The 25,735-nt window shown below is 35.0% G+C and overlaps 2 protein-coding genes across 3 annotated transcripts; one reads left to right on the forward strand and one right to left on the reverse strand.

Moving 5' to 3' along the window:
• The first annotated feature begins 11,011 nt into the window (after positions 1 to 11,011).
• On the forward strand, positions 11,012 to 15,732 carry LOC108991936 (cucumisin-like). 2 transcript variants are annotated; one of them, XM_018966363.2, is made up of 10 exons: positions 11,012 to 11,157; positions 11,326 to 11,417; positions 12,706 to 12,797; positions 12,901 to 13,144; positions 13,265 to 13,775; positions 13,929 to 14,032; positions 14,179 to 14,397; positions 14,540 to 14,651; positions 14,757 to 14,970; positions 15,059 to 15,732. In XM_018966363.2, the coding sequence occupies exons 1-10, from the start codon at positions 11,062 to 11,064 to the stop codon at positions 15,577 to 15,579; spliced, it is 2,205 nt and encodes a 734-aa protein (XP_018821908.2). In that variant the 5' UTR covers positions 11,012 to 11,061; the 3' UTR covers positions 15,580 to 15,732. The 2 variants fall into 2 exon arrangements, with proteins under 2 accessions (XP_018821908.2, XP_018821907.2); XM_018966362.2 differs by having other exon boundaries at positions 11,013 to 11,157; positions 12,703 to 12,797.
• A 1,868-nt stretch (positions 15,733 to 17,600) lies between these two features.
• LOC118348968 lies at positions 17,601 to 18,430 on the reverse strand. The gene is made up of 3 exons (XM_035691597.1): positions 18,382 to 18,430; positions 18,006 to 18,249; positions 17,601 to 17,883 (listed from the first exon to the last, which is right to left on the reverse strand). Exons 1-3 carry the CDS (start codon positions 18,428 to 18,430, stop codon positions 17,601 to 17,603), a joined length of 576 nt encoding a protein of 191 aa, XP_035547490.1.
• Between the last annotated feature and the right edge of the window lie 7,305 nt (positions 18,431 to 25,735).

Below are 25,735 nucleotides of genomic sequence, written 5' to 3' on the forward strand. Positions count from 1 at the left end.
TGAATTAGAAGTCCTAGTTATTTTATGAATTTAAGTGCTAGCTTGGTATCCAATGAAGTCGGATTTTAATAACTGAATAGAATTTTGAAGTCTTGTAATTGTACGAGGAGTAACTCCTGATTTATATATTATTAGCTTGTTTGGAAAAAAATTTCAATACTAAAATTCTTATGTAATCTCAATTCATATTTTTTTCAAATATCACTCAAATATAAATACTTTCAAATTAATCATTACAAATTTTTCAAATTTTCAAATAAAAAATAATTTAATTTTTTCAAATCTCCAAATAAAAATAATATTAAAAAATTGTATTCTAAAATATTTTAACTTTATAACATTTTTTATTCAACTTATTCTCTCTCTTTTTACAAAATTTCATAAAATATTAATTATCTTACTACTATTCACAAACTATCTTATTATAATTCATAATCATTTCAACATCAAGAACAAAAAAAAAAATAAAGGTTGTACTTTTTCTTTCCAAGACATTATTATTTTTCCCTTCCATATTGTTTTTGTCATGCACGTTTTGGAGAGTGACGAGAGAGTGAGTGGTCTCAATAATTGATCAGTTTTGTGAAATAGATTTCAGCGTTATAGCTATTCTCATTGCAATTTGTGGGTGTGGATTTGATTTGGATAACTGATACGAGAGAGAGAGTCTGGGTTGTAATTAAGGGAAGGGAGAAAAATGGAGAAAATGCCTGTACATGAAACATATATATATATATATATAGAAAAATGCTATTTAGATCGATAAAATTGACTGATTGTGATATTTATTTTTTTACTTAATGGTTAAAGAAGTGATTATTAGTGAATTGATTTTTTTTTTATTTTTTTAAAATATATAAAAAAAATGGTTGAAAAAAAAAAATACACTTGTACTTGGGTCAGCTTTCTCAGTTAGAAATATTGGTCCTAGTATCATTATCCAAATATTAATATTATTATTCAGGCAGGACTTTTTATTAGATTTTGGAAAGGATAAGAAACGAATAAAGGTGCAAAAGATAAAGAGTGTCTATCTTCTTTCTTACCAACATAATAGAAAAATAGTTGGTAGAAGATGATCGAGCAAGAAACGAGAAAAACGGTGGTTTTTTTATTTATTTTTATTTTGGCAGTGCATATGCTTAGGAAATAATATTAATTTTTTGGTGAAAGGTTAAACAGATTTTTCAAGCTTATTATTTCAAATAAGAGGACAAGAATCCAGATTTATTAATCACTTTATCGTGAATTAAGACCAGATTAAAAAAAGTAGAGCCTTATAAAATTTAGTATACTATGAAACTTAAAAACCATACAAAAACAAGCCCAACGAGAAACAAATTAGAAAATACAGACTACACGGTTCACCACTCCAGTTGGGCTCTCTTTGTTCTCGTCCCCCGTTACCCTTACACAGTTCTTCAGTGAAAGGCCCAACCACGTGTATGGTTTAAGAGCTATGAAAAAAATTAAAAATTAAAAATTAAAAGAAATTATTCTCCTCATTTAGGAATAAATGGATGTGTGGTTGTGGAGGTAGTTAATATTCTCCGCCTTCACTCCTTATTTGGCCATTTAACATTCGACACTTTATTCTTCTTAAATGACATCTTTAGCTGTCGGTCATCTGGTAATTGGGATGCTTTACGTTCCTTTTTCTTTTGATCTCTTTAATTTATTCCTTGATCTTTTTGACCCAATTGTTCTATTATTGGATTAAGTATTAACAAAGCATCTTTTTTCTAAAAAAAGAAAAACAAGTATTTTCATGGATCCATTTGATTCTCAAACATTTCCTTGTCAAAGAGATGTACGATCTGGTCAGGACTCAGGGGAGGAATTTGGGTTGCTAAAGTTGAAAGGAGACCATCCAACCTTTACATCATTGAAACCTCGAGTGGCATGGCATTTTATATTTGCATTTCTTAATAGTAATTTATACCATATAATCAACAGGACGATATATTATTAATTGAGAATAAAAAGTAAATGAAATATATGAAAAAAGGACAAGCAAATGTTAAGCAAGAAGTTAGTCTGATTCCATGCATTCTAACAAGTAGAGAAACCCTAGAAGTTTCTCTGTGAAAAGACGATATATTGCAATTTGCCAAAAAGTCCCTCCGTTAATGAGGTACATGGTATTTATACCAGAAGCAAAATAATTAAATGCTAAAATACAAGTAAACATAAAATATATGAGACTATGTACAACTGACACGTGTGAAAATATAATTACAATATGCTTGATACCTCATTTAAGATGGAGAATAAATGGAATGAACTCCCATTTTAGTGACTAAGTACTGTTGAAATTTCTAACATACAAGAGCTTTGGTAAGAACATCAGCAAGTTAATGTTGGGAAGCAAGGTGAAAAGTCTAGATTACTCTAGCTTGAATCTTGTCACGCATGAAATGGCAATCTTGCTCAATATGTTTAGTTTGTTCGTGAAAACCTAGGTTGACAACGATCATGTGTAAAGCAACCTCCATAAGAGAAATAACACTGCCGTTTCAATGAATAATTTTCCTCATCTCATTAACGTAGAGAGAGCTGACTTATATACAAATATATGAAAATATATTTACTGCAACTTACAGCTGTAAATTAAATCTATGCCGTAGTTACAGATTATACCATATATGTGCAGCACTTACAAATTTGACAAAAATGATTGAGAATGATTTGCTTGATTGCAGGCTAGATATGCTTTGTTCTGTGTTGCCCTTGATTCTTGCAATCCATCTTTATACGCCCCCGCAAGATTGAGCTTCCATCGGCAAGACCAATCTTGTGTCTTAACATTTCTGTCCTTTGTTTCGACAATGGCTTTGTCAACAAATCTGCCAATTGATCTTGTGTGTGCACATGTTGTACTTGGAGAGTACCTCGTTGAAGAAGATCACGCATAAAGTGAAGATCAATTTGTATATGTTTCATGCGTGAGTGTTGAACATGATTGAAACTAAGGTGAGTAGCACCAAGATTATCACACAATAATAATGGTGCTGTTTTAAGTGGGAAACCAAGCTCATGAAAAAGTCCAATCAACCACATTGTTTCTAATGCCGCATTTGCAAGGGCTCGGTATTCAACTTAAGTGGTGGATCGTGCAACTGCTCTTTGTTTTTTGAAACTCCATGAAATTGGATTGGAGTCTAAGAATCATGTGGATGTACGATCATCGATATTTCTAGCGTAATCTGCATCAGAGCAAGTTATTAAAGTAGAAGGTCCAGATTTTGTGAGCTGTATACTATGGAAAATGGTCTACTTGAGATAATGTAAAAAGCCTTTTTATTGCTGTCCAATGAGTGGTGGTTGGCTTGAGCATGAATTGAGACAACTTGTTGACCACAAAGGAAATATCTGGACGCATCAAAGAGAGATATTGTAGGCTGCCAATAACTCTTTGAAATTCAGTGTTGTCCACACTTGTTGTGCCATCAACTAACTTGAGAGATTGACTGGTTGAGAGAGGAGTTGAATCATTTTTTGGCTCCATTGATATTTGTGCTGGATAGTAAATCACAAACATATTTGTATTGTGATAAGAAGAGACCTGTTCGAGTGGGTACAACTTCCACACCTAGAAAGAAATGGAGCAGGCCCATATCCTTAAGAGAGAACCTAGCACCCAATTTCTTAATAATTGAAGCCACAAAGTTTGATTTATTCCCTGTAATCACAAGATCATCAACATAGACCAAGAGATAACAAATGATAGAGTCTTGTCTATAAATAAATAACGCCTTGGAATTTTCAAACCCAAGTTTGATTAGTGCATTTTTTAGAGTACTGTACCAAACTTGAGAAGCTTGTTTAAGCCCATAAATGGCTTTCCATAATCTGCAAACATGGTTGGGCTTAGATGAGTCTTTAAACCCTAGGGGTTGCATCATATAAACAGTCTCGGATAAGGCACCATGCAAAAAGACATTGTTGACATCCATTTGCCTCAACTCCCAACCATTCACAACAGCAATTGACAAAATAGTTCTAATTATTGCTGGTTTAACTACTGGGCTAAAAATCTCTTTGTAATCAAGTCCGGGAAGTTGATTGTATCCCTTTGCAACTACAAGAGCTTTGAACCTATCTACTGATCCATCAGATTTTCTCTTCACCCAGAATACCCACTTACAACCTACTGGTTTACAATTCAATGGAAGTGGTACCAAGTGCCATGTTTCATGAGGGCGGTAAGCTCATTTGACATGGCATCACGCCATTGTGGTTGAGATACAGCCTGACTCACATAGGTTGGTTCAATGGTCTGAGGGAGGGGGTGTTTTGATACAACATAGATTTGTTTGGGTTTAAAAATTTGATTCATGGACCTAGTTGTCATTTGATGAAGTCTTTGACCAGGTTGGTTCGACAAGCGTTGGGTATTTGGGTTTTGTGAAGGTTTGGTATGACCTAGGGTTTGTGATGCAAGGGAGGAATGACAAATTGGAGAAATCAATTGATTTGAAGCATGCAAACATGTATTTTCATTTGAGATAGGAGACGATGAGTTTGGATTTGAAGAATTATGCCCTAGATTATGAACTGAATTCAAACAAGAAGGAGATGCAGAGTAGTCGATATTACCTGAAAAGGATGTGGCAACAACGGCTTCACCTTTCGGAGTCATAGTGGAGGACATCTGTGCGGATGGCGTGGACAAGGGCACGGGTATGGCTGGGGCAGCGAGGAACTGAGGTGCATGGGTGGGTTTGGTCAATGGACTACGCAGGTCTGTGGATGACACAGTTGAGGCAGAGTTTTTGTTTTCATCAAATAACATGTGCCGAGAGATGTACAATTTGTGGGCTTTAGTGTCTAGACATTTGTAAGCACTTTGGGTTTGAGAGTGCCCAAGAAAGACACAAGGTATGGATTTGGGTTGCATTTTATTGGAGTTATAGGGCCAAGTGAGTGGGTAACATAGACACCCAAATTTTCTTAGTTTGAGGTAATTTCTTTTTTGACCAAAAAGAGCCTCATAAGGAGAGATGTTTTGAAGAAGAGGTATGGGTTGTCTATTTATGAGATAAGAGATTGTTTGGAAACTGTGGAGCTAATATGAAAGAGGTAGTGATGCATCATGGAGAAGAGTGAGGCCGGTTTCAACGAGATGACAGTGAAGACGCTCGGAGACACCATTTTGTCGTAGGGTGTGTGGGGCAGTGGTGTAGTGATTAATTCCATTGAGCAATAAAAAAGATTTTAAAGCAATGAACTCACCACCATTGTTAGAATAAAGGCTTTTGATTTTTGTTTTGAAACATGTTTCGACGAATTTTTTGAAGTAAGGAAAAATGGTTGACACACCGGATTTTGTGGCCATTGGATAGAACCACTTGTATTTTGTATAATGATCAACCAAAATGAGGTAATAACGAGAGTCTTTAAGCACGGTATAATGAGCAGATCCCCAAATATCAGTATAAATAATGTCAAGAGGTGCATGACTTTGAAAACTAGTGACACGAAAAGATCGCTGATGTGCTTTATTAATAGAACATGAACTACACAATAAAGACAAAGTGTTTGATGTTGCAACTGGAAGAGAAAATTTCTTAACAAGATTTTGGAAAATTTTAATTGAGGGATGCCCAAGATGCTTGTGCTACCCCTCAATTGACGTCTGCCCATGCACATTAGCAACAATTTTGGAGGGAGGAGACACCGTTGATTTTGAAAAAGGTGTAGACGTCATTCTCACATGCTCCTCGTAACAAAATCGCCCCATGATCTTGTCCTTCACAAAAAATGAAATGGGTGAAATTTAACAACAATATTATTTTTTTTGGTAAGATGATGAACATAAATTAAATTTTTGCAAAGGTTTGGAACACAAAGAGTATCGCGCAAGATAAATGTGCGTTTGGGTGAGTGCAATTCCAAAGAACCAATGTGTGAGACAATCAAACTTGAATCATCACCAATGATTACTTCCTTAGTACCATCATATTCAAAATGAATAGACAAATTTTCAAGGTCACCCTTTATATTGTGGGAGGTTGCTGAATCCATAAGCCATGTTTTTTCCTTTCCAGTGGATGTGGTTACACAATTGGCAGTAGGATTAGTGGAATGTAATTGGGGACACAACTTGGCAGTATGGCCCATTTGCTCACATTATTGACAACGGGGCTGATAGCGCTTTTGATTATTGCTGGACTTACCAGACGGCCCAGGCCTATTGTTGGAGCGGAGTCCATCAAGTTGATATCCATTAGACTGACGGGTTGAGTTTTGGCCTTGGTTGCACTGAAAACCATTTGATTTATAAGGCCTTTTTGAAGAATCTCCTCCACACGAAGACTTCACCTTGTTCGTGTAATTCGCTGTCATCACTAGCTGCTGGGTTGCAGCTTCTAGACATCGTAGATAGGACTCGTGACCTACCAGAAGGTCATGCAGTTCTTCAAATGCCAATGAGTTCTCCCGTGCTTGGATTGGCGCGGCTATCTCCCAAAAATCAGACCTTCACCCATTCAAGACATAGAGGGTTAAATCAATATGAGAAATTGGGTGATCGATGATGGCTATTTCATCTGCCAGAGTCTTCACAACATGCAAGTAGTCAGAAATTGACCGATTTCCACGTTGGGTCAAGGTGAGTTCCTTCTTGAGTTGCATAGCTCGTGTTTTGGATCGTCTAGCATATAGTGTGTTGAGTTTTTTCCAAGCATCGTGAGATGTTTTGGCTGTGGCTATGAAAGGTGTAATAGTGGGAGATGTAGAGGCTAAGATGGTACTGAGGATAAGTTTATTCTGTCGAACCCAATGGATTTTGTTTAAATCGGTAGTGGAGGTACTGATGGGAGAGGGACATGGAGATGTGCCATTGACATAGTCAAGTAAATCATAGCCAATAAGGAGTGCTTCAAATTGAGCACGCCATTGAAGGAAAGTGGAGGGGGTTAATTTTTCATTAATCTGGACAGCGATATTGAGGGCAATAAGCTATTTGTCAGTGCTTGAGAAGGGATGAGTATTTAGTGGGGGTTGATCTGTGGAAGACGACATGGGTCGGATCGTATGCTCTTGAGAGAACGGCTCTTCTGATACCATATAAGAGAAATAACACTGTTGTTTCAATGAATAATTTTCCTCATCTCATTAGTGTAGAGAGAGCTGACTTATATACAAATATATGAAAATATATTTATAGCAACTTACAGCTGTAAACTAAATCTACACAGTAGTTACAGATTATACTATATATGTGCAACAGTTACAAATTTGACAAAAATGATTGAGAATGATTTGCTTGATTGCAGGCTAGATATGCTCTGTTTTGTGTTGCTCACAAAACAACTGAGCACTATGAGTATGAGAAATGTGAAAATCGGACAAAAGGGTAAGAAGCCAAACAACTTCACAAGTAGCATAAGTCATGGATCGATATTAAGTTTCAGCTGAAAAATGAGAAACAATTGGCTGCATTTTTGTTTTCCATGAAACCAAAGAATCACCAAGGACAACACAAAATCCACTTATAGATCTACAACTGTCAAGACAATATACCCAATCTGAATCTGCAAAATCTTTAATAGTTAGCAAATTGCCAACTGGAAATAAAAGACCATGACCATGAGTACTCTTAATATATTGTAAAATCTGATAGGTTGCTGCTAAATGAGGATGCCTAGGCCAGTTCATATATTGACTAAGTCTTTGAACTAAGTAGGACAGATCTGACCTTGTAATAATAAGGTATAAAAGCCTACCAATAAGCCTGCGAAATACTGTTGGATCTGGTAACAAGTTTCCATCATCTTTGCTGAGTTTCAGATTTTGCTCCATGGGTTTGGAAGCCAGAAAACCAGCATCTTGCAAAATCTCAAGTTCATACTTCCTTTGATATAATGAAATGCCTTGTAAGGATCTAGTTACTTCCAAGCCAATGAAGTACTTAAGCTGACCAAGATCTTTAAGTTTGAATTTAGAATCAAGCAAGGATTTCAAAGAGTCCACATATTGTAAATCATTACTAGTAATGAGAATGTCATCAACATAAACCCTAACTTGTTTTTGGGCAAAAGTGTCATGGTCATAGATCGGGACCATGCGTGGTAGTTATCGCCGATGAGAATTTGTGTAACAAGAAAAACACTAGGATTATCACTTGGATGATGGAAGAAAGGGCTGGTAGCATCATTATGAAGGTTCTATTGAGGCGGCGCCATGCAAAATAAAAAACATATGATACCATAACAAGTAGGGAAACCCTGAAGTTTCCTGTCAAAGGACGATATATTGCAATTTGCCAAAAAGTCCATCTATTAATGAGGTACATAGTATTTATACTATAAGTAATATAATTAAACATAAAAATACAAGTAAACATAAAATACATGAGACTATGTACAACTGACGTGTGAAAATATAATACAATATGCTTGATACATTTTGATTTACAATCTAAAAAACTCGTCTATGCACGACCATATATAATGAACTTATATATATATATATGTACGTATGTATGTCAGTCATTGTGATGGGGTCGAAATCGTGGCTATTTATACTTCATCATACCCATTATTGTTCCCTTGAAAAGCAGCCATGAATCGCTTGATGATGATTGTCTCTTATGGAAATGATCGTTCAAATGTAAGATATTAGGGACAAACGTCGTTGTTGCCATATATATATGTGTGTGTGGATTCCATATGTAGTGGAGCCTTTTTACAACAGAAACAATGAACAAATTAGCGTGTCTATATACATGACATCTTCTAGGAAAAAGAGAGAAAATTAAGGATGTGATTGGGACGTAATGAATTGTTTGATTGTAACATTATGGTCCAACTTTAACATGTATCACCTATTTCAAACGGGACACATATCCTCATTCAAAGGTACCCAATCCAATTTTATTTTGTTCCGATCTAATACGAGAGTATACAATAGTAAAACAGAAATGCAATCGGAATCCAATGGTGTAAATCCCATCCCCTCTCTTCTTTTTGGGTAGGGCATGCTCTATATATATATATATATATGAAAGTTGGGGGCATTTTGCAATTCCGCTGCTAGCCCAAATATGACAATTCAACCATATATATGTAGTCCATTGGCCGGAAAAGAAAATGAGCCCAATTCTAAACCGTCCAAATCGTACAAGTTCATGAACTGAAATCATCTCATTTTCATCCCATTACATAAGATATGATACATTTATCACTATTGAATCATTGCCACATATTACATAATAGGATCATGAAAATAAGATAAGAATGTGATGTATATGATTACTCATAATTGTAGGACCTGTAACTTGTGAACTAAAAGATTAACAAGCGGTGTATCCAACTAATTATTGAATTTATGGGGTAGGGTCCTAGGCGTTGGGGAAGTTGGAAACTTGTTGCTATCACCATTAAATGATTAATTTTTAAGGGTATGGTAGATGACTTTCAAAAATCCAAACGTCGTTCTTTAATCTCAATTCATGTCATTTAGAGATAGAGCTGGAAACGTTCACCATTTTTAAAAATAAAAAATAAAATAAAATATTTTTTTTTTTGGTTTTGATGATAGAAAAACTTAGGAATAGTGGTATTTTTGAAAATTAAGTTAGAAGCCCTGTTGATGTGTGTTCTACGCGATTACATTCTATGGTGCAATTATCTATTAAGTAAACTATTAAAGCATGTATAAATGGGCCTTTGGTGCGTTGTGTACCGTCCAATTTAGTGGCAACACATTTTTTTTTTTTTTTATGCCAAGTTGGCTATAACCACTTTATAACCCTTAAGAGAAGGAAAATGGGTGCCCAACCTTTCTTACAATTTACAACATAAACAATAAACAATTTAGCGCGTATAAACATGACATCTTTTAGGAAAAAGAGAGAAAATTAAGGATGTGATTGAGACTTGGGACCTAATGAATTGTTTGATTGTAATATTTGGGTCAAACTTCAACATGTATCACTTATTTCAAACCAAACAAAAGGGACACATATAGATCAGAAGGGAACATTAATTAATGAAGTGCGATGTAGTTTGGAGTTTTGTTCTATCTAAACGTTGAAGAACATTATTGGTTTTTATTACTCCCTATGACACTCTGCATATTAAACTTATTACTAAGAGGTATCAACATTTCATCGAACACTTTTTACACAGGCAGATACTCTTATTTTGAACTACTCAAGGATCTCTTAATGCTTCCTCGCGTGAGCTTTCAAAACTAGTTTTTGGCTATTTTGGAGTCTCATGCCATTGAATAATGTTTTGCTTTTTCTTTTTTTTCATGCATCCCAAACTAAGTTGAACTTAGGCCTGTTTTTCCTGTACCCCAGCGTTTGTACGTACTCAATCACTTGCTTATAACTAAAAAATAAAAAATGTTACTTTTACCATTTATTCTTATGGTTGGAAGTTATCGTTGTGATTTTTTATTTTAAAATTTTTATTTATTTATTGATTAAAAAATATTTTTTAATAATATTATAATTTTTTATTTTTTAAAAAAATATATAAATGTTAAAAAATACGTATAAAAAAAAATGATAAGCTGCAGCTGTACTGGCTAGTAGGGCAGGTACGATTTATCTCATACAACAAGCTGTCACTTCTATTTTGCCTCTGGGCCACGAGACAGGCTGTCTTGGATAATGGTCGCCTTTTGTCTTCAATTTTCGGAGTTGGAAAAATCGACCACTCGACTTTGGTTCTTCACTAATAGTACTGATGATCATGTTCGTGTTGACCTTTCCACTGCTCTGATCACTGCCCTAAAGTAGACGGTTGGATTTGAAGATAATTTGAAATGATTTGAGATGAATTGAGATGATTTGAGATAGATTATGAATAATAATGAAATGAGTTGTGAATAATAATGAGATTTGTGAGTTAAAATTGCTGAATAGTAATGAAATGAGTTGAGATGAACTGAAATGACTTACGAATCTAAACATCTCCTAAACTTATCTTGATCAACGTACCAGCTTTCGTGTTTTGTTTTTGTTTCCAACGGTTGGATGAGTTTATATATAGGATAAAACGTACATGCTATCTAGCCAAGTTCATAGCTGAGTCTGAACCTCCAATGGCACGCAAAACTTCTAGACTTTCATGGCTTCTCCTCCTCAGCCTCGCGACCATTCTCGTTGTTGGTCACTCAGCTTCACAGAATGACAGAAAGGTAAACATGATTAATTATCTATATACACACACATATGGCTGATCGATCTCAGCATATATATGTTTTCTACGGAAGCGAGCTCAGTTATATATTACCGTTAAAACTTTAAATCCAGGCCAAATATCGATATTAAAAGATACTCATCATGTGCATGCATGGATGCTGCAGGCTTATATTGTCTATATGGGAGAAAGGCGGCAGGACGAGGTTTCCACATTATCCGGCCTTCACGCGAGCATGCTACAAGAAGTCATTGACAGGTGATAAAAAGCAGTACAATTATGTGTAATGCTTGAAATTCTTGTGATTACGATAATGGAATTATATATATTTCTTTTTTTATAAGCCAACACTTAAACAACCTTTATTTATGGGAGAGAAACGATATGTAGCAACCATATTAAAAAAGTTACGAAATTATCTATTAAAATATTAATTTATACTAATATTTAAATTTTATTTTATTTTAATGGATTTGAACTTAAAAAGTAATAAAATCTTAATTGAGGTAATTACATTGGTATGTACTATCTCAAACTCTTTAATTCATTTTATTGGAAAAAACTATACTTTGAAATAGTTTGGTTTATATCTAGTACGGGTGTCAATATGTGATATGACCTGTTAACTCAATACGAACACGACACGAAATTAACAAGTTTGAGTTTGATGTTAACAAGCTCTGATCAAAACGGATTGACCCATTAGTGACCCGTTTAGAATTTATTTCAAAATTAAAAATATTATTATTGTTAATTTGTAATATTGGTCTTTCTCAACATGTCTATGGTTTTATTATTGAGATTGTAATTTTAGACCCATGCTTATATTTGTTATTGTATGTTTTGTAATTTTGATTTTATTATATGTTAAAATTTAAAAAATATAAGATATTGTGATTATTAATAAATATAGGTTAAAAAATTTACGAAATTATCTATTAAAATATTAATTTATACTAATATTTAAATTTTATTTAATTAATTTTAATGGATTTTAACTTGAAAAATAATAAAATTTTAATAGAGGTAACTTCCATTGGTATGTATCTCAAATTCTTTAATTCATTTTATTGGGTAAAACTATACTTTGAAATAGTTTGGTTTAGTAGTGAAAAAAAAAATTCAAATTAGACGTAAAGAAGTACGAAATCTACTTATTATTTGCTAAAATTAATCATATTCATTTATTTTCTTAACACGATACATCCAGCGATCGAAACTCTTCTTAAAAACACTATATATTTGGATTACTATTTTGCCCCTATTTTAGATATTTATAAATGATCTTATATATTGAATGTGAAGTGTTGTGTATTTATTTATTTTTTTTTAAAGTGAATTAATATGATATTTATTTTAAAAAATGTATTTTTTAATTATAGATTTGACTTTTTTAAATAAAATTACGCAATCCATATATCTAGTATTATTCTTTTCAATTTTATGACCGAAGGGAGATGAAATTAATCCCATCAAAGCTATTCGATCGGAACGGAAATGCGTCTAGGCCTTTAACTTGTCAAATTTATATAATTGGATTCAGCAATACTGGACCGGAATCTCTACTTTATAGCTACAAGAGGAGTTTCAATGGATTTGCAGCGAAGCTAACCGAGGAAGAAGCTCAAAAAATGGCTGGTCTGCGAGCCTCATCTCTCTCTCTCTCTCTCTCCCCATGTTTTATATCATGCATGCACAAATACAGTAAATTAAAACGCGCGTTGTGACAATGAACATGTAGGAATGGAAGGTGTAGTGTCCGTCTTCCCCAGCAAACAGAAAAAGCTCCATACAACAAGGTCATGGGACTTCCTTGGCTTCCCGCAGCAAGTTGAAAGAACAACTGTTGAGAGCGACATCATTATTGGAGTTCTTGACAGTGGAATCTGGCCCGAGTCTGATAGCTTTAGCGACAAAGGATTTGGTCCACCGCCTAGCAAATGGAGGGGCACCTGCCGAGCCTCAACCAACTTTACTTGCAACAAGTATATCTTTTTACAACTTTTTTGTTTTTTTGCCTATATGCACGTACACATGACGCATATATATAGGAAGAGTCAGTCAAAGAGCACCATTTACAATTAATGGCGTTGTCGCTTGGGCAGTAAAATCATAGGAGCGCAATATTACCGCAGCAATGGAGATGTTTCCGGAAATGACATTAGATCTCCTCGAGATTCAGATGGCCACGGGACACATACCGCATCCATAGCAGCTGGGAACGTTGTTAACATGGCAAGTGTACAGGGGCTTGGCTCGGGAACAGCAAGAGGAGGGGTTCCATCAGCACGCATTGCTGTGTACAAAATATGTTGGCTTGATGGCTGTAGTGATGCTGACATTCTTGCAGCTTTTGATGATGCTGTTGCTGATGGCGTCGACCTAATAACTATTTCAGTCGGTGGAACTGCTGATAGCTATTTTAAAAATTCAATTGCGATCGGTGCCTTTCATGCAATGAGAAATGGAATATTGACATCAAACTCAGCTGGTAACAGGGGTCCAGGTCTAGCAACCCTCGCAAACATTTCGCCCTGGTCTCTTTCCGTGGCTGCAAGCGCCATAGATCGAAAGTTCTTCACTGAGGTCCAATTGGGTAACGACAATATCTATGAGGTATATAATTATAAAGTGCTCAAGCCCCATCTTAAGTCATCTGATACCCATAACTATAGTTTCGAGTATGTATGAATATATCTAGCTGTTTTCTTAATCCCATTGAATGCCCGTTAATGAATTAATTATTAATATACTTTGCTCCATGTGTAGGGAATTTCAATTAATACATTTGACCTCAAGAAGGAAATGTATCCGATAATTTATGGCGGAGATGCACCAAACACCACAGAGGGTTCTCAGGGGTCCTTGTCCAGGTAAGTAGTGAACAATGCACAGAATCGAAAAAAGAATACATATCCCAGTAGCCTTTTGCTTGTGTTCCAATAACTCTATTAACTATAATGTTCTTTTCGTCTCACAATATATAGGAGTCAGTAGAACTAATGCTACAATACTGCAGATATTGTCTGCCAGATTCATTGGATCAGAATTTAGTGAAAGGGAAAATTGTACTTTGTGATTTGCTGGTTGATGGGGAAGGGGCATTCCAAGCAAGCGCGGTTGGAACTGTGATTAAAGGCCCAAGGCCCAGGGATAGTGCCTTCTCTTTTCCCTTACCCGCATCATACATTGGCATCGAGGATGGTAACAACGTCTACATCTACATAAATTCTACAAGGTATAGACTCAAAATATCTCAAATTAGGGGCAATACCTGCATTTGATTCTTATATATGGTCGAACAAATGGGAATCGACTGTCGAAAATCACATCAAACCCCACTAATATTCCTAATGCGCATATCCTATATACATGTATAGGAGCCCGACTGCGACTATTCTCAAGACTAAGGAGCGTAAGGATGCATTTGCACCTTACATACCCTCCTTCTCATCAAGGGGTCCAAATGTAGTTACGCCCAACATTCTCAAGGTTATAATTAATTTCCTCATAATTAATTTGCGTTGCACTCTTGTAATTTTTCTTCATTATATATAATACCATTAAGATTTATGACCCTCTTTAATTCTGTTGTAGCCGGATTTAGCAGCTCCCGGACTCAACATTCTAGCAGCATGGTCACCAATTGCCCCAATTTCCGAGGTTGAAGGTGATAATAGAAAACTGTCATTCAATATTGTGTCGGGCACCTCCATGGCTTGCCCACATGCTACAGGAGTTGCTGCTTACGTCAAATCCTTGCACCCCAAATGGTCACCTGCCGCTATCAAGTCGGCTCTCATGACTACCGGTAATATATATACAATACAACCCATCAATTTTAATTTGTCTTGTATTACCACCTCTCACTCCCTCCCCATTTGGCGTATTACTGGCAGCTGAGCCCATGAGTGCTGGAAAGAATCCGGAGGCTGAACTTGCATACGGTGCAGGCAATATAAATCCTTCAAAGGCTCCAAATCCTGGTTTAATCTATGATATTGATGCAGCTGACTACATAAAATTTCTTTGCGGACAAGGATATAATACCAAAATATTACAACTTCTGACTGGGGACAATAGTAGCTGTTCTGATGCCACCAATGGAACCGTCAACGATCTAAACTATCCTGCATTTGCTTTATCCACGCCGCCCTTGAGATCCATCAATCGTGTTTTCATTCGGATTGTCACCAATGTTGGATCCCCGACGTCTACGTATAAAGCTATTTTGAACTCCCCACTTGGACTTACAATCAAAGTAACTCCTAGCATTCTATCTTTCACATCTCTTGGACAAAAGCTACCGTTTACGCTCACGATCGAAGGAACTCTAGATAAGTTTATAGTCTCTGCTTCTTTAACGTGGGATGACGGTACGTTCCAAGTGAGGAGCCCCATTGCTGTGTTTGCACCCTGACGAAGCGCTGGAAAAATCGCTTCTATCTAAGACTTTGCTCCAGTAGTTATACAGGGCATTGATCAGGTGTACGAAATAAAGATTCTATCTTCCAATTTAATGTTCTACTGCACTTCGTTATTTAGAGGTGGAAAAAAATTAAGTAAATCATCCTGTGTAGTGCGTATGGTTGATTCTTGAAAATTTTATAATCTTTTTGGGTTGCAACATGAAAAAAAAAAAAACTCGAGAACGTTTGCCAGACTTTGGGGCCCAAACGACTTTTCCAAAGTGGGCTCGTAGTCTTCGCAAAAGCGAAAAAAAAAAAAACAAACAAATCCTAATACGATGAAATATACGTGGGCAGTGTCACCAATAATGCTTTGCTTCGATGATCTAACCCATTTTATTATTATTATTATTAGTTAAGAAAATATTTTTTAATAAATTTTTATTTTTTATTTTTTTAAAAAAATAATTAAAAGATTTTAAAAAAGCGTTTGAAAAAAATTTAAAAAACAAAAGAAAAAAAAAATTGCCTTCTCGGTGGACACTCTTGGCGTCGAGTGTCGGTGGGTGTAGCAGAATTCTAAGGGCTTATTTGGAAAAAAGCTTCAATCCCAAAACTCTCATTTCATCTCTTTTCATTCTCAAATTTCATTCAAAGACAAATACTTTCAAATTAATTATTACAACATTTTCAAACTAATCATTACAAATTTTCTAAACTTTCAAACAAAACATAAAAAAAATCTAATTTTTTCAAATCTCAAACAAAAATAATATTAAAAATTATATTCTAATAATATTTTAAGATTATAATATATTTTATTCAATTTTTTTCCCTCATTTTTCAAAATCCAAAAAATACTTAACATAACATCTACTGTTACTCACAAATTATCTTACTACTATTTATAAAATTCTTATATCATTTCATTCTTTAAATATGTCATTTTGTTGCTGGCACCACATATTTTTTCAGTTTTATATTGGAGGTGAAATGTGTGCTTTAGATGTATATTAGAAAGAGTAATGATTTAGAGAAGTTATGTAGTCCTCCTGTTAAAAAAAAAAAAAGTGTATCCTACATTTTGTAATCTCTTGGTTTTGTGTGATTCTGGTTGGTTGGTTGAGACTCGTGTATTTATGAACTTTAAAAACTAATTAGATGTGTCAAATTAATTCTCGTATACCAACTATATATAGATATATATATATATATATATGCCACAACAACGATGACTGATGATCAGTAGTACATGAATGAAAATTACCCCATAAATTTTATTCCTTGATCTTTTTCAATCAATGGGTCTATTAGTAGATCGAAACAATAAACAACGCATCTTTCTTCTAAAATAAAGAAGAAAATAATATCTTCAGGGATCGATTTGATTCTCAACATTTTCTTGTCAAAGAGATGTACGATCTGGTCAGGACTCGGAGGAGGAATTTGGGTTGCTAAAGTTGAAAGGAGATCGTCCAATCTTTACACCATTGAAATCTCAAGTGGCATGGCATTATATATTTGCACCTCTTAATAATAATTTATACCATATAATCAACGGGTGTCAGAGCACAATAGTAATTAAGGATAAGTTAACCACTTTGAGGGGGTTAGGCCTCCAGATCTGTAAGTTGGGATTAGAAATCTCCATGAATTTCCATTAATTTTGATAAGTTAAATATAATTGAAAAATAACAGACTCAATCCAAACCACTACAATTATGGAACAACCCAACAACCCAATCACTACAATTAAGGAACAACCCAATAACTAAATCTGCAGCTGAATCATTACTAACAAAATGCATAAAAATCGGCCCACTAATTTATTATCCAAAGACTCGGATTAAAATAATAATAGATTATTCAACCTACTGAATGACTCATCTACAACTACCATGACCATTGATTATTCAACCCATTGCAACCTAGGCTTCAACCCACTTAAAGAAGCCTTAAGCCCACAAGCTCGTGACAATCCCTTCCCCATCAGAACACCTTGCCCACAAGGTCAGAGAAGTCCAAAGCTAACTCACGAAACATCTTCAAACCCTAACCCCTGCCATTTGACAAGAAGTTCCGTCACAACTCTGTGTCCCTTCTTCTTCATGCACCGCTCCAAGACTTGTTCAAGTTCAGCTCTCAATCTACCATCTTCAGCCACTAGAGGTATGGTAGAAACTTGCACATTCTGGTTCCCTAGTTTTTTATTCAAACATGATACATGAAATACCGAATGGATTAGCGTTCCAGGAGGAAGTTCTAATCGGTAGGCAACATTACCAATTAGCTCCAAGATCTTGTAAGGACCGAAACTTTGGGCAAAAGTTTAAGATGCCTTTGACAAACAACTGAATGCTATTTATACGGATGTAGCTGAAGGTAAACTCAGTCGCCCACTTCAAAACTCCTTTCCGTGTGCTGTAAATCCACAAACCGTTTCATCCTTTCATATGCTTCATGTAGGTTCTCTTGGAAAAGTTGGACAATATGATCTCGAGATCTCAGAGCCTCTTCAACAGCTTGGACAGAGGTTGTACCAGGGGAATGTGGCAACAATGGTAGAGGTGGGTACCCATAAACTGCTTCGAATGAAGTACTTTTTGTAGATGCATGCCAATTCATGTTATACCACCATTCACTCATTGGTAACCTTTTTGACCATTCCTTAGGTTTATCTCCTGCAAAACATTTTAAGTAATGCTCAACACATTTATTCACAATTTTAGTTTGGCCATCCGTTTAAGGATGATATGTCGTACTGAACTTCAGTTCTGTGCCATATGATTTGAATAGTTCCTTCCAAAACAAACTTGTAAATGTGGGGTTCCTGTCACTGACAATCGAGCTAGGCAAGACCATGGAGCTTAAAAATATTAGCAATAAAAATCTAAGCTATTTCAGTTGTTGTGTAAGGATGCGCAACCGAAATGAAGTGCGCATATTTATTTAAAAGATTCACCACAACCAAAACAACAATAAACCCATGGGAAGGGAGTAACCCTTCTATAAAATCCGTAGCAGTGTCAGATCACACCCTATTGGGAATGGGTAAAGGCTGGAGTAGACCTTTGGGCTTGATATTTTCGATTGTATTGCGCTGACACACTTCACATTCCTTGATAAATTGCTGAACATTCTTCGTCAACACCTTCCAATAAAAGTTTGCTCGAGCTCTATGGAGAGTTTTATGAAGTTCAAAATGGCCAGCTTGAAGGCTACCATGGACTAAATATAAGAGCTGCTCCTTTTAATTAGGATCATCGGTAATGTATAAACGGTTCTTGTAAAACAACAAACCATTTTTCATATGATACTTAGAGTCATCAAGTACCTTGATGAAACCAGCTTTTGTAAATCTAGATCCTCCTTATAAGTAGCTCGTAAATCCAATAGCCAAGTGGCTGATGGGAAAGATATGGCACTAGGTGAGCTGCGGATTCATCAACCTTTCTATATAGCACATCTGCAACAAGATTTTTCTTTCCTTTTCTGTATTCCATAACAAAATCAAAGCCTGGTAACTTGGTAAGACATCTTTACTGCATAGGAGTACCAATTTTTCTTTTCAAGAAGATACTTAAGACTCTGATGGTTTGTTTGTACCTTAAAAGTCTACCCCAAGACATAAGGCCTCAATTTCTTAACTGACAACACCAAGGCCATGAGTTCTTTTTCATAAGTGGAAAGGTGTAAAGCCTTTACATGTAAGGCTTGGCTCATAAAGGCAATGAGCCACCCTTGTTGCATTAATAGAGCACTCACACCACAACCAGAAGCATTACATTGAATAGTGAAGGGTTTAGCAAAGTCTAGAAGAACAAAAACTAGGGGGTAATTTACAGCCTCTTCTAAATCAATGAAAGCATCTTTGGCTGGTTGGTTCCACACAAATGAGTTTTTTTTCAAAGTAAGGCAGTGAGAGGGGTGGCTATGGTTCCATATCCTTTGATAAATTTTTGATAATATCCCGTAAGACCTAAATGAATCCCGCAAGGACTTAAGAGAATAAGGAAAATGCCAATTCAACATTGCCTCGATTTTTTAAGGATCCAGCCCGAAACCCATTTTGGGAAATTAAATGTCCAAGATACTCAATCTCATGACAACCAAAAGAACATTTAAACCTTTTAGCAAAAAAATTATGTTTTTGTAGAGTATGCAAAACAACAGAGAAATGCTGGACATGCTCCTCTAAATTTTTACTATAGATAAGAATATCATTGAAAAAGACCAAGAGAAGTTTTTGTAACCAAGGTTTGAAAATGGAATTCATGAGAGGAGGGAGCATTGGTAAGTCCAAAGGGCATTACCAAAAGTTCATAATGGCCTTCATGGGTACGGAAGGCCATTTTTGGAACATCATCGGAATGGACACAGATTTGATGATATCCCGAATACAAATCCAATTTGCTGAAAATTCAAGTCTTATGCAACTCATCTAAAATTTCATCAACAATAGGGATTAGAAATTTAGCCTTAACTGTTTCTTTGTTGAGGGCTCTATAATGGATGCAAAGATGACAACTACCATCTTGTTTTCGAACTAGGAGAACCGGGGAAGAAAATGGACTTTAGCTAGGTCGAATAATACCTGAAGTAAGCATTTCTTGAAACTTCACAATTTCAGTTTTTTGAAAATAGAGGTATCAACCAACACAAAAGGGACGATATATTATTTGAGAATAAAAAGTAAATGAAATATATAATAGAGGACAAGCAAGCGTTAAGCAAAAGCTTCCTTTCAAGAAGCCATATTATATAGTCTGATTCCATGCATTCATATTCAAAATCTGAGAAATTTGTCAACACACGGCTATATATGAACTTATATATATATATACTTATATATATGTGTATGTATGTATATATGTCAGTCATAGTGATGGCGCCGAAATCATGGTTGTTCATACTTTATCATACCCACTATTGTTCCCTTGAAGAACAACCAATCACTTGTTGATGATTGTCTCTTATAGAAATGATGGTCCATATATAAGATCTTATGGAAATGATCATCCATATATAAGATATTATGGCAAACTATTGGAATAAAGGGGCTATAAAATATTAATTAGTGATAGAAAAGTTTGTTTCAAGGCGCGTTACAATGTCGATTTCTTTAAGACAATATTCACCCCACAAATAACAGTATGCACACGGGTTACAAGCAAATTTACCTCCAAAATACAATGAAACCCATAATAAGTCTGTTTACTTAACTGCGTTATGCACACACCAAATTAGACTCCGAATACCCTCAAATTTTTCTATTCAGCTAAGAAATTAGAAATTTATTCTCTCAAGAACGAACACATTCTAACAAATTTCAAAAAAGTAAAAATTTTGGAGAGAGAGAGAATTTCGAAATTGAGTTCTGGGATCCTCAATTGGCAAGCCAATGAGTTTATTTATAGATAGCCAAAAGATGAATTTTATTTTCCTAAGCGTTGCATCATGCGTGCATGACCGCATTGTAGTGCTTCACGTAAGCACACCTTGGTGCTGGGCAGCACACATGGAGAGAAATTAAAAACCACTTTTGTCATGGGGGTGACTTGAACCCCAACCCTCTGGGTAAACCAAGGAGGTCAATACCACTAAGCTAGTGAATGGATCAAGCAGCATATACGAACCCAAAATTTTATAAACCTTATAAACTTTTTATATATTCTCTCTTTCCAAAATAATTCACAACTTTCAAAATCAACCCAAAAATATTATTAATAAATATAAAATATAATTAAATATTTTAAAAATATTTCCAACACAAACGTCATTGTTGCCATATATATATATATATATATATATATATGTCTTTGGGGATTCCATATGTAATGGAGCATTTTACAATAGAAACAATGAACAAATTAGCGCGTATAGACATGACATCTTCTAGGAAAAAGAGAAAATTAAGGATGTGATTGAGACGTAATGAATTGTTTGATTGTAGTATTTGAGTCCAACTTCAACATGTATCACTTATTTCAAACCAAATAGGGGTGAATAGAAATCGACGCAATCAGTTGCCACTGACGGGAATCGACCGGTCATGTCAGAAACCTGCCAACGTGCGGTGAAAATTTGAAGGAACTGCCATTCAACAGTTCGGTCTCGGTTTGAAGTTGGATTGGACTACTAAACCAGCCGATAAAATTAAACTATTTTTTTTAATATACCCTAATCATAACAATGTCGTTCTACTTAAGTTTAAGTGGAACGACATCGTTTTACACCTATAAGTATACAGAACATAATGGAAACAACGTCGTTTGGTATTAAACCAAACGACATCATTTTATTCTAAACGTATGAAAAAAAATATATATGTACGAAACGAGGCCGTTCCACTTAAACTCGTCGTTTCGAGATGGGATCGTCTTCTTCCCCAGACCTTTCCTCGATTCACTCCTCTACAACTCTCTCTCTCTCTCTCTCTCTCTCTCTCTCTCTCTCTCTCATAGAATAGGCTCGCCACTAGGGGAACAGAACACCGATCTAGAACTGCCAGAGAACTGCCGAAGGTTTTCCTCCTCCTCATTGACCGATTACGGTCGGTTGCTCCTCCCTTTTTTGAGATGTCGGTCGGCATTGGTTTTGCTCAAAAATCACGCCGAATGCATTGATTTTCACCCCTAAAACTAAACATAAGGGACACATATCCTCATTCAAATGTACCCAATCCAACTCTATTTTTGTCCAATCTAATGTGAGGATATACAATAGAAAAAAAAGAAATGCAATCTGAATCCAATGGTGTAAATCCTATATCCTCTCTTCTTTTTGGGTAGGGCATGCTTACGTATGAAAGTTGGGGACATTTTGCATATCCATTGCTAGCCCAAATATGACATATTCAACCGTATATATGTAGTCAATTGGTCAAAAAAAAAAATGTGATCAATTCCAAACCGTATGAATTGTACGAGTTCGGTGAATTGAATCATCTCATTTTTATCTTATTATGTAAAATATGATACTTTTATTATTATTAGATCATTACCACATATTACATAATAAGATAATGAAAGTAAGATAATAATGTGATGTATAAAATTATTCATAATTCTAGAACCTGTAACTTGTGAACTAAAATGTGAACGAACGGTGTATCCAACTAATTATTGAATCTATGTGGTAGGGCCATAGGCGTTGGGGGGAGTTTGAAATTTATTGCTCTCACCCTTAAATTATTAATTTAAACGTCGCTCTTTAATCTCTATTCATGTCATTTGGAGACACAGCTGGGGAGCGGTCACCATTTTGTTTTTTCTCAATTTAACTTTAATCTTTGTGTGTAATAATAATATTAGTAAAAGAAAGAATCTTACGCTTTGTGTAATAGTAACAACTGTAATAGCAATAACAGATTTCTTTTTCTCCCAAATTTACAACTCTCATGTCTATCTCTCCTGAATTTCTTTTTCTTCACTTCTCTTTCTCACATTACAGCCATATGAGTGCTAAGTGTCTCAAGAATAAGCTGTGCAGCTATGGGTTCCAGCAAAACAGAACCGATTTTTTTTTATGAGTATACGTCAAACCAGAGTCTTGCAAATGAGTTTAGTGGCTAGCATATAAGATAAACATGAGGTTAATTTCCTAGTCAGGACTTTTTGCAGTATATAGAGTTTAGTCGCTAGCATTCAATCACCATCGTATATGACTTTTTGCATTCTTGCGCCACAAGCATTACAATCCATTGGTTTGATTAAAAAAATTGTTACCAGTACTTGGCCATTGAATTTTAACAAGAGATATCTTGTTACTTTTGTAACAGGAGACAAGTCGGACCGGCTGAGTAATTGTTTTAATCAGGACGTATTACAATGCTTTGGCCTCATTAATCAAAGGAAAATGTCAGTGCTAGTTTAGATCATGGAATTAAGACCCCAATTTCCAACTGTTAGAACATGATTTAGGAGGCGGGATATGGCCGGTTAGGCAGTTAATTTTTTTTACAAAATTAATTAAGACTAGCAAAAGTGCAACTTTTTCATTGTAGTGTTTGGAAAGAATGATAAATTTTTTTTAAAAAAAAAAGTGGTGCCAGGTGGGGTCCAACTAACAATTTCTTCATCCTTGCTTTTATTTTAGTCGTCTTTAACTTGCCAAACAAAAAATAAAATATCAATTAGACTGAATTGATTTTAGATAAATTTTATAATCGAATCGGTATATATTAATTTTGAGTTTTGAGAAATCGATACTATACCGATTATCTCTCTAAATCGGTACTTTCGATTTCATTAATTCCGATCTGCTTAATCAAACTTAATTAACTAATTCGGTCCGATTTATCGGTTTTTATTTTCATCCCTAAGATTCAACGGAGATGTTTCCTCCGGTCCCAATCAAAGCTGGTGATCTTCGTTTCCTTGACTTAGAAGTTAGAAGCAAGACTCCTTTTGCTTGACTTATTGACTTAGAGCATTAACCTTGGAGAAACCTAATACTATATTAAGAGAGAAATATTTATAATTGTGAATTATATAATCGTTATATTATCATTTAAAAAAATAAATAAAATATAAAATTTACATAAAATAAATTAATTTTTTTACGCGATAGTTACATATTTTACTATATATATATATATATATATATATATTCTCTTGCAATCAGGCGGCAGAGTTCAGACGTCGAGAGTTTGTGGAAATGTTTACCCTTAAACCCAGAAACAAGGAATTCGTACTTGGGACCAATGATAGCGGAAAGTTTATTATATATACAATTCACCGAAATGGAACTTGAAAGAAATTTCCAAGCGTCGTGAAAGAAACGTTTTGTCGTGACAACAATATATTTTGATTATCAAACGATCGTATATATATAGCTGAAGTTTCCAGTGCATGAGCCAATAAGTCCATATAAATTGGTTGTGTTTTCTCCTGGTACTTAAAAGTATTCCGGATCGATTGATGAACTAAATTCAATTAATATTCTTGAATCTTCTGTTAAGTCTAAGAGCAATCATATGAATTGAATTGGGAGAAACAAGGTTAATTTTAATCGTATTTAATAAATATGAGTATGAAAAATTAATCTTGAAGAGTTTCAAATATTACAAGAATTAGAAACATGGTGTCATTGTCAGAGGATAATTAAATAAGAATTAGAAGATAGAATTTAGATAAATGATATTTACAATTATAAAATAAATAAGTACTAGAATTTATTTTTGAAAAATATAATTAAATACAAAATTTCTATAAAAAAATTAATATTTTAACAATAAATTTTACTCTTTTTTAAAAACGACTTATCACTCCAAAATTGTACACAATATTATTAAAAAACAAATTAAGCATGTTCCTTTCCTCTGTCCCCTTATCAGGCGAACAAAACTTGAGTGAAAGCTCTTTCGCTGGCCCACCCTTTAGAAACTTAGCAGAGATGTAAGCGCGTACTGGCGCCTTTGCCACCCTTCATTCTATAAGCCCCCTAGCATTCAAAGAGAAGGAGCCACAACACCCTGTATTTTAAAACCGAAAATTAACCCATGTCTTTATAGCTCTTTCAGAACTTTGCGTGTAGTTTCTCGTTCAAATCTGTACTGAAAATGAGTATGCAGATGCGTTTTCAGCTCTTTTTCTGGCTCGTGATGATCCTTGCTCTGTATCAAGAACCGAGAGCGTTAGAAGCCATAACACTGACACTCAACGACCATCACCGAGGTAAGCAGATCAAGAACAATCCCTGTACATCAAAAACTTTCTAGTTACATGTATTCCCATTAATATATATAGTTACAGAATTGGTTGGCCATTTAAATTCGAAACAAGGTAATGATACTACTGTTGAGATAAATTTGTAGGGTATAACTCGAAGACGTTTGCGGCAACTCTTGGAATTGTGTGTAAATGCTGTGATGGTTTAAAAGGTGAATGCAGAAGAAAATGGGACGCTTCCTGCCCCAAGCTCCAATGCCTTCCATGGAAACTTAAATAATACATGACTAATATTATGAAGAATATCTATAATCATGCTATAGCTAGCTGATCATGTGTCTCATATATATATGCTTGTCATATGTATATACACAATGGCGTGGTAATAACGTACACGAAAGTACGTTGGTAATTTGTAATACCCAACTGGGTTTCTGGTTTTATGTCTAGCACTGTGATTGGCTTGGAAAATAAAAAAACGGCTTGAATTAGAATT

Source organism: Juglans regia, chromosome 7 (assembly GCF_001411555.2).
Source record: "Juglans regia cultivar Chandler chromosome 7, Walnut 2.0, whole genome shotgun sequence".
In the NCBI taxonomy this organism is placed as follows: domain Eukaryota; kingdom Viridiplantae; phylum Streptophyta; class Magnoliopsida; order Fagales; family Juglandaceae; genus Juglans; species Juglans regia.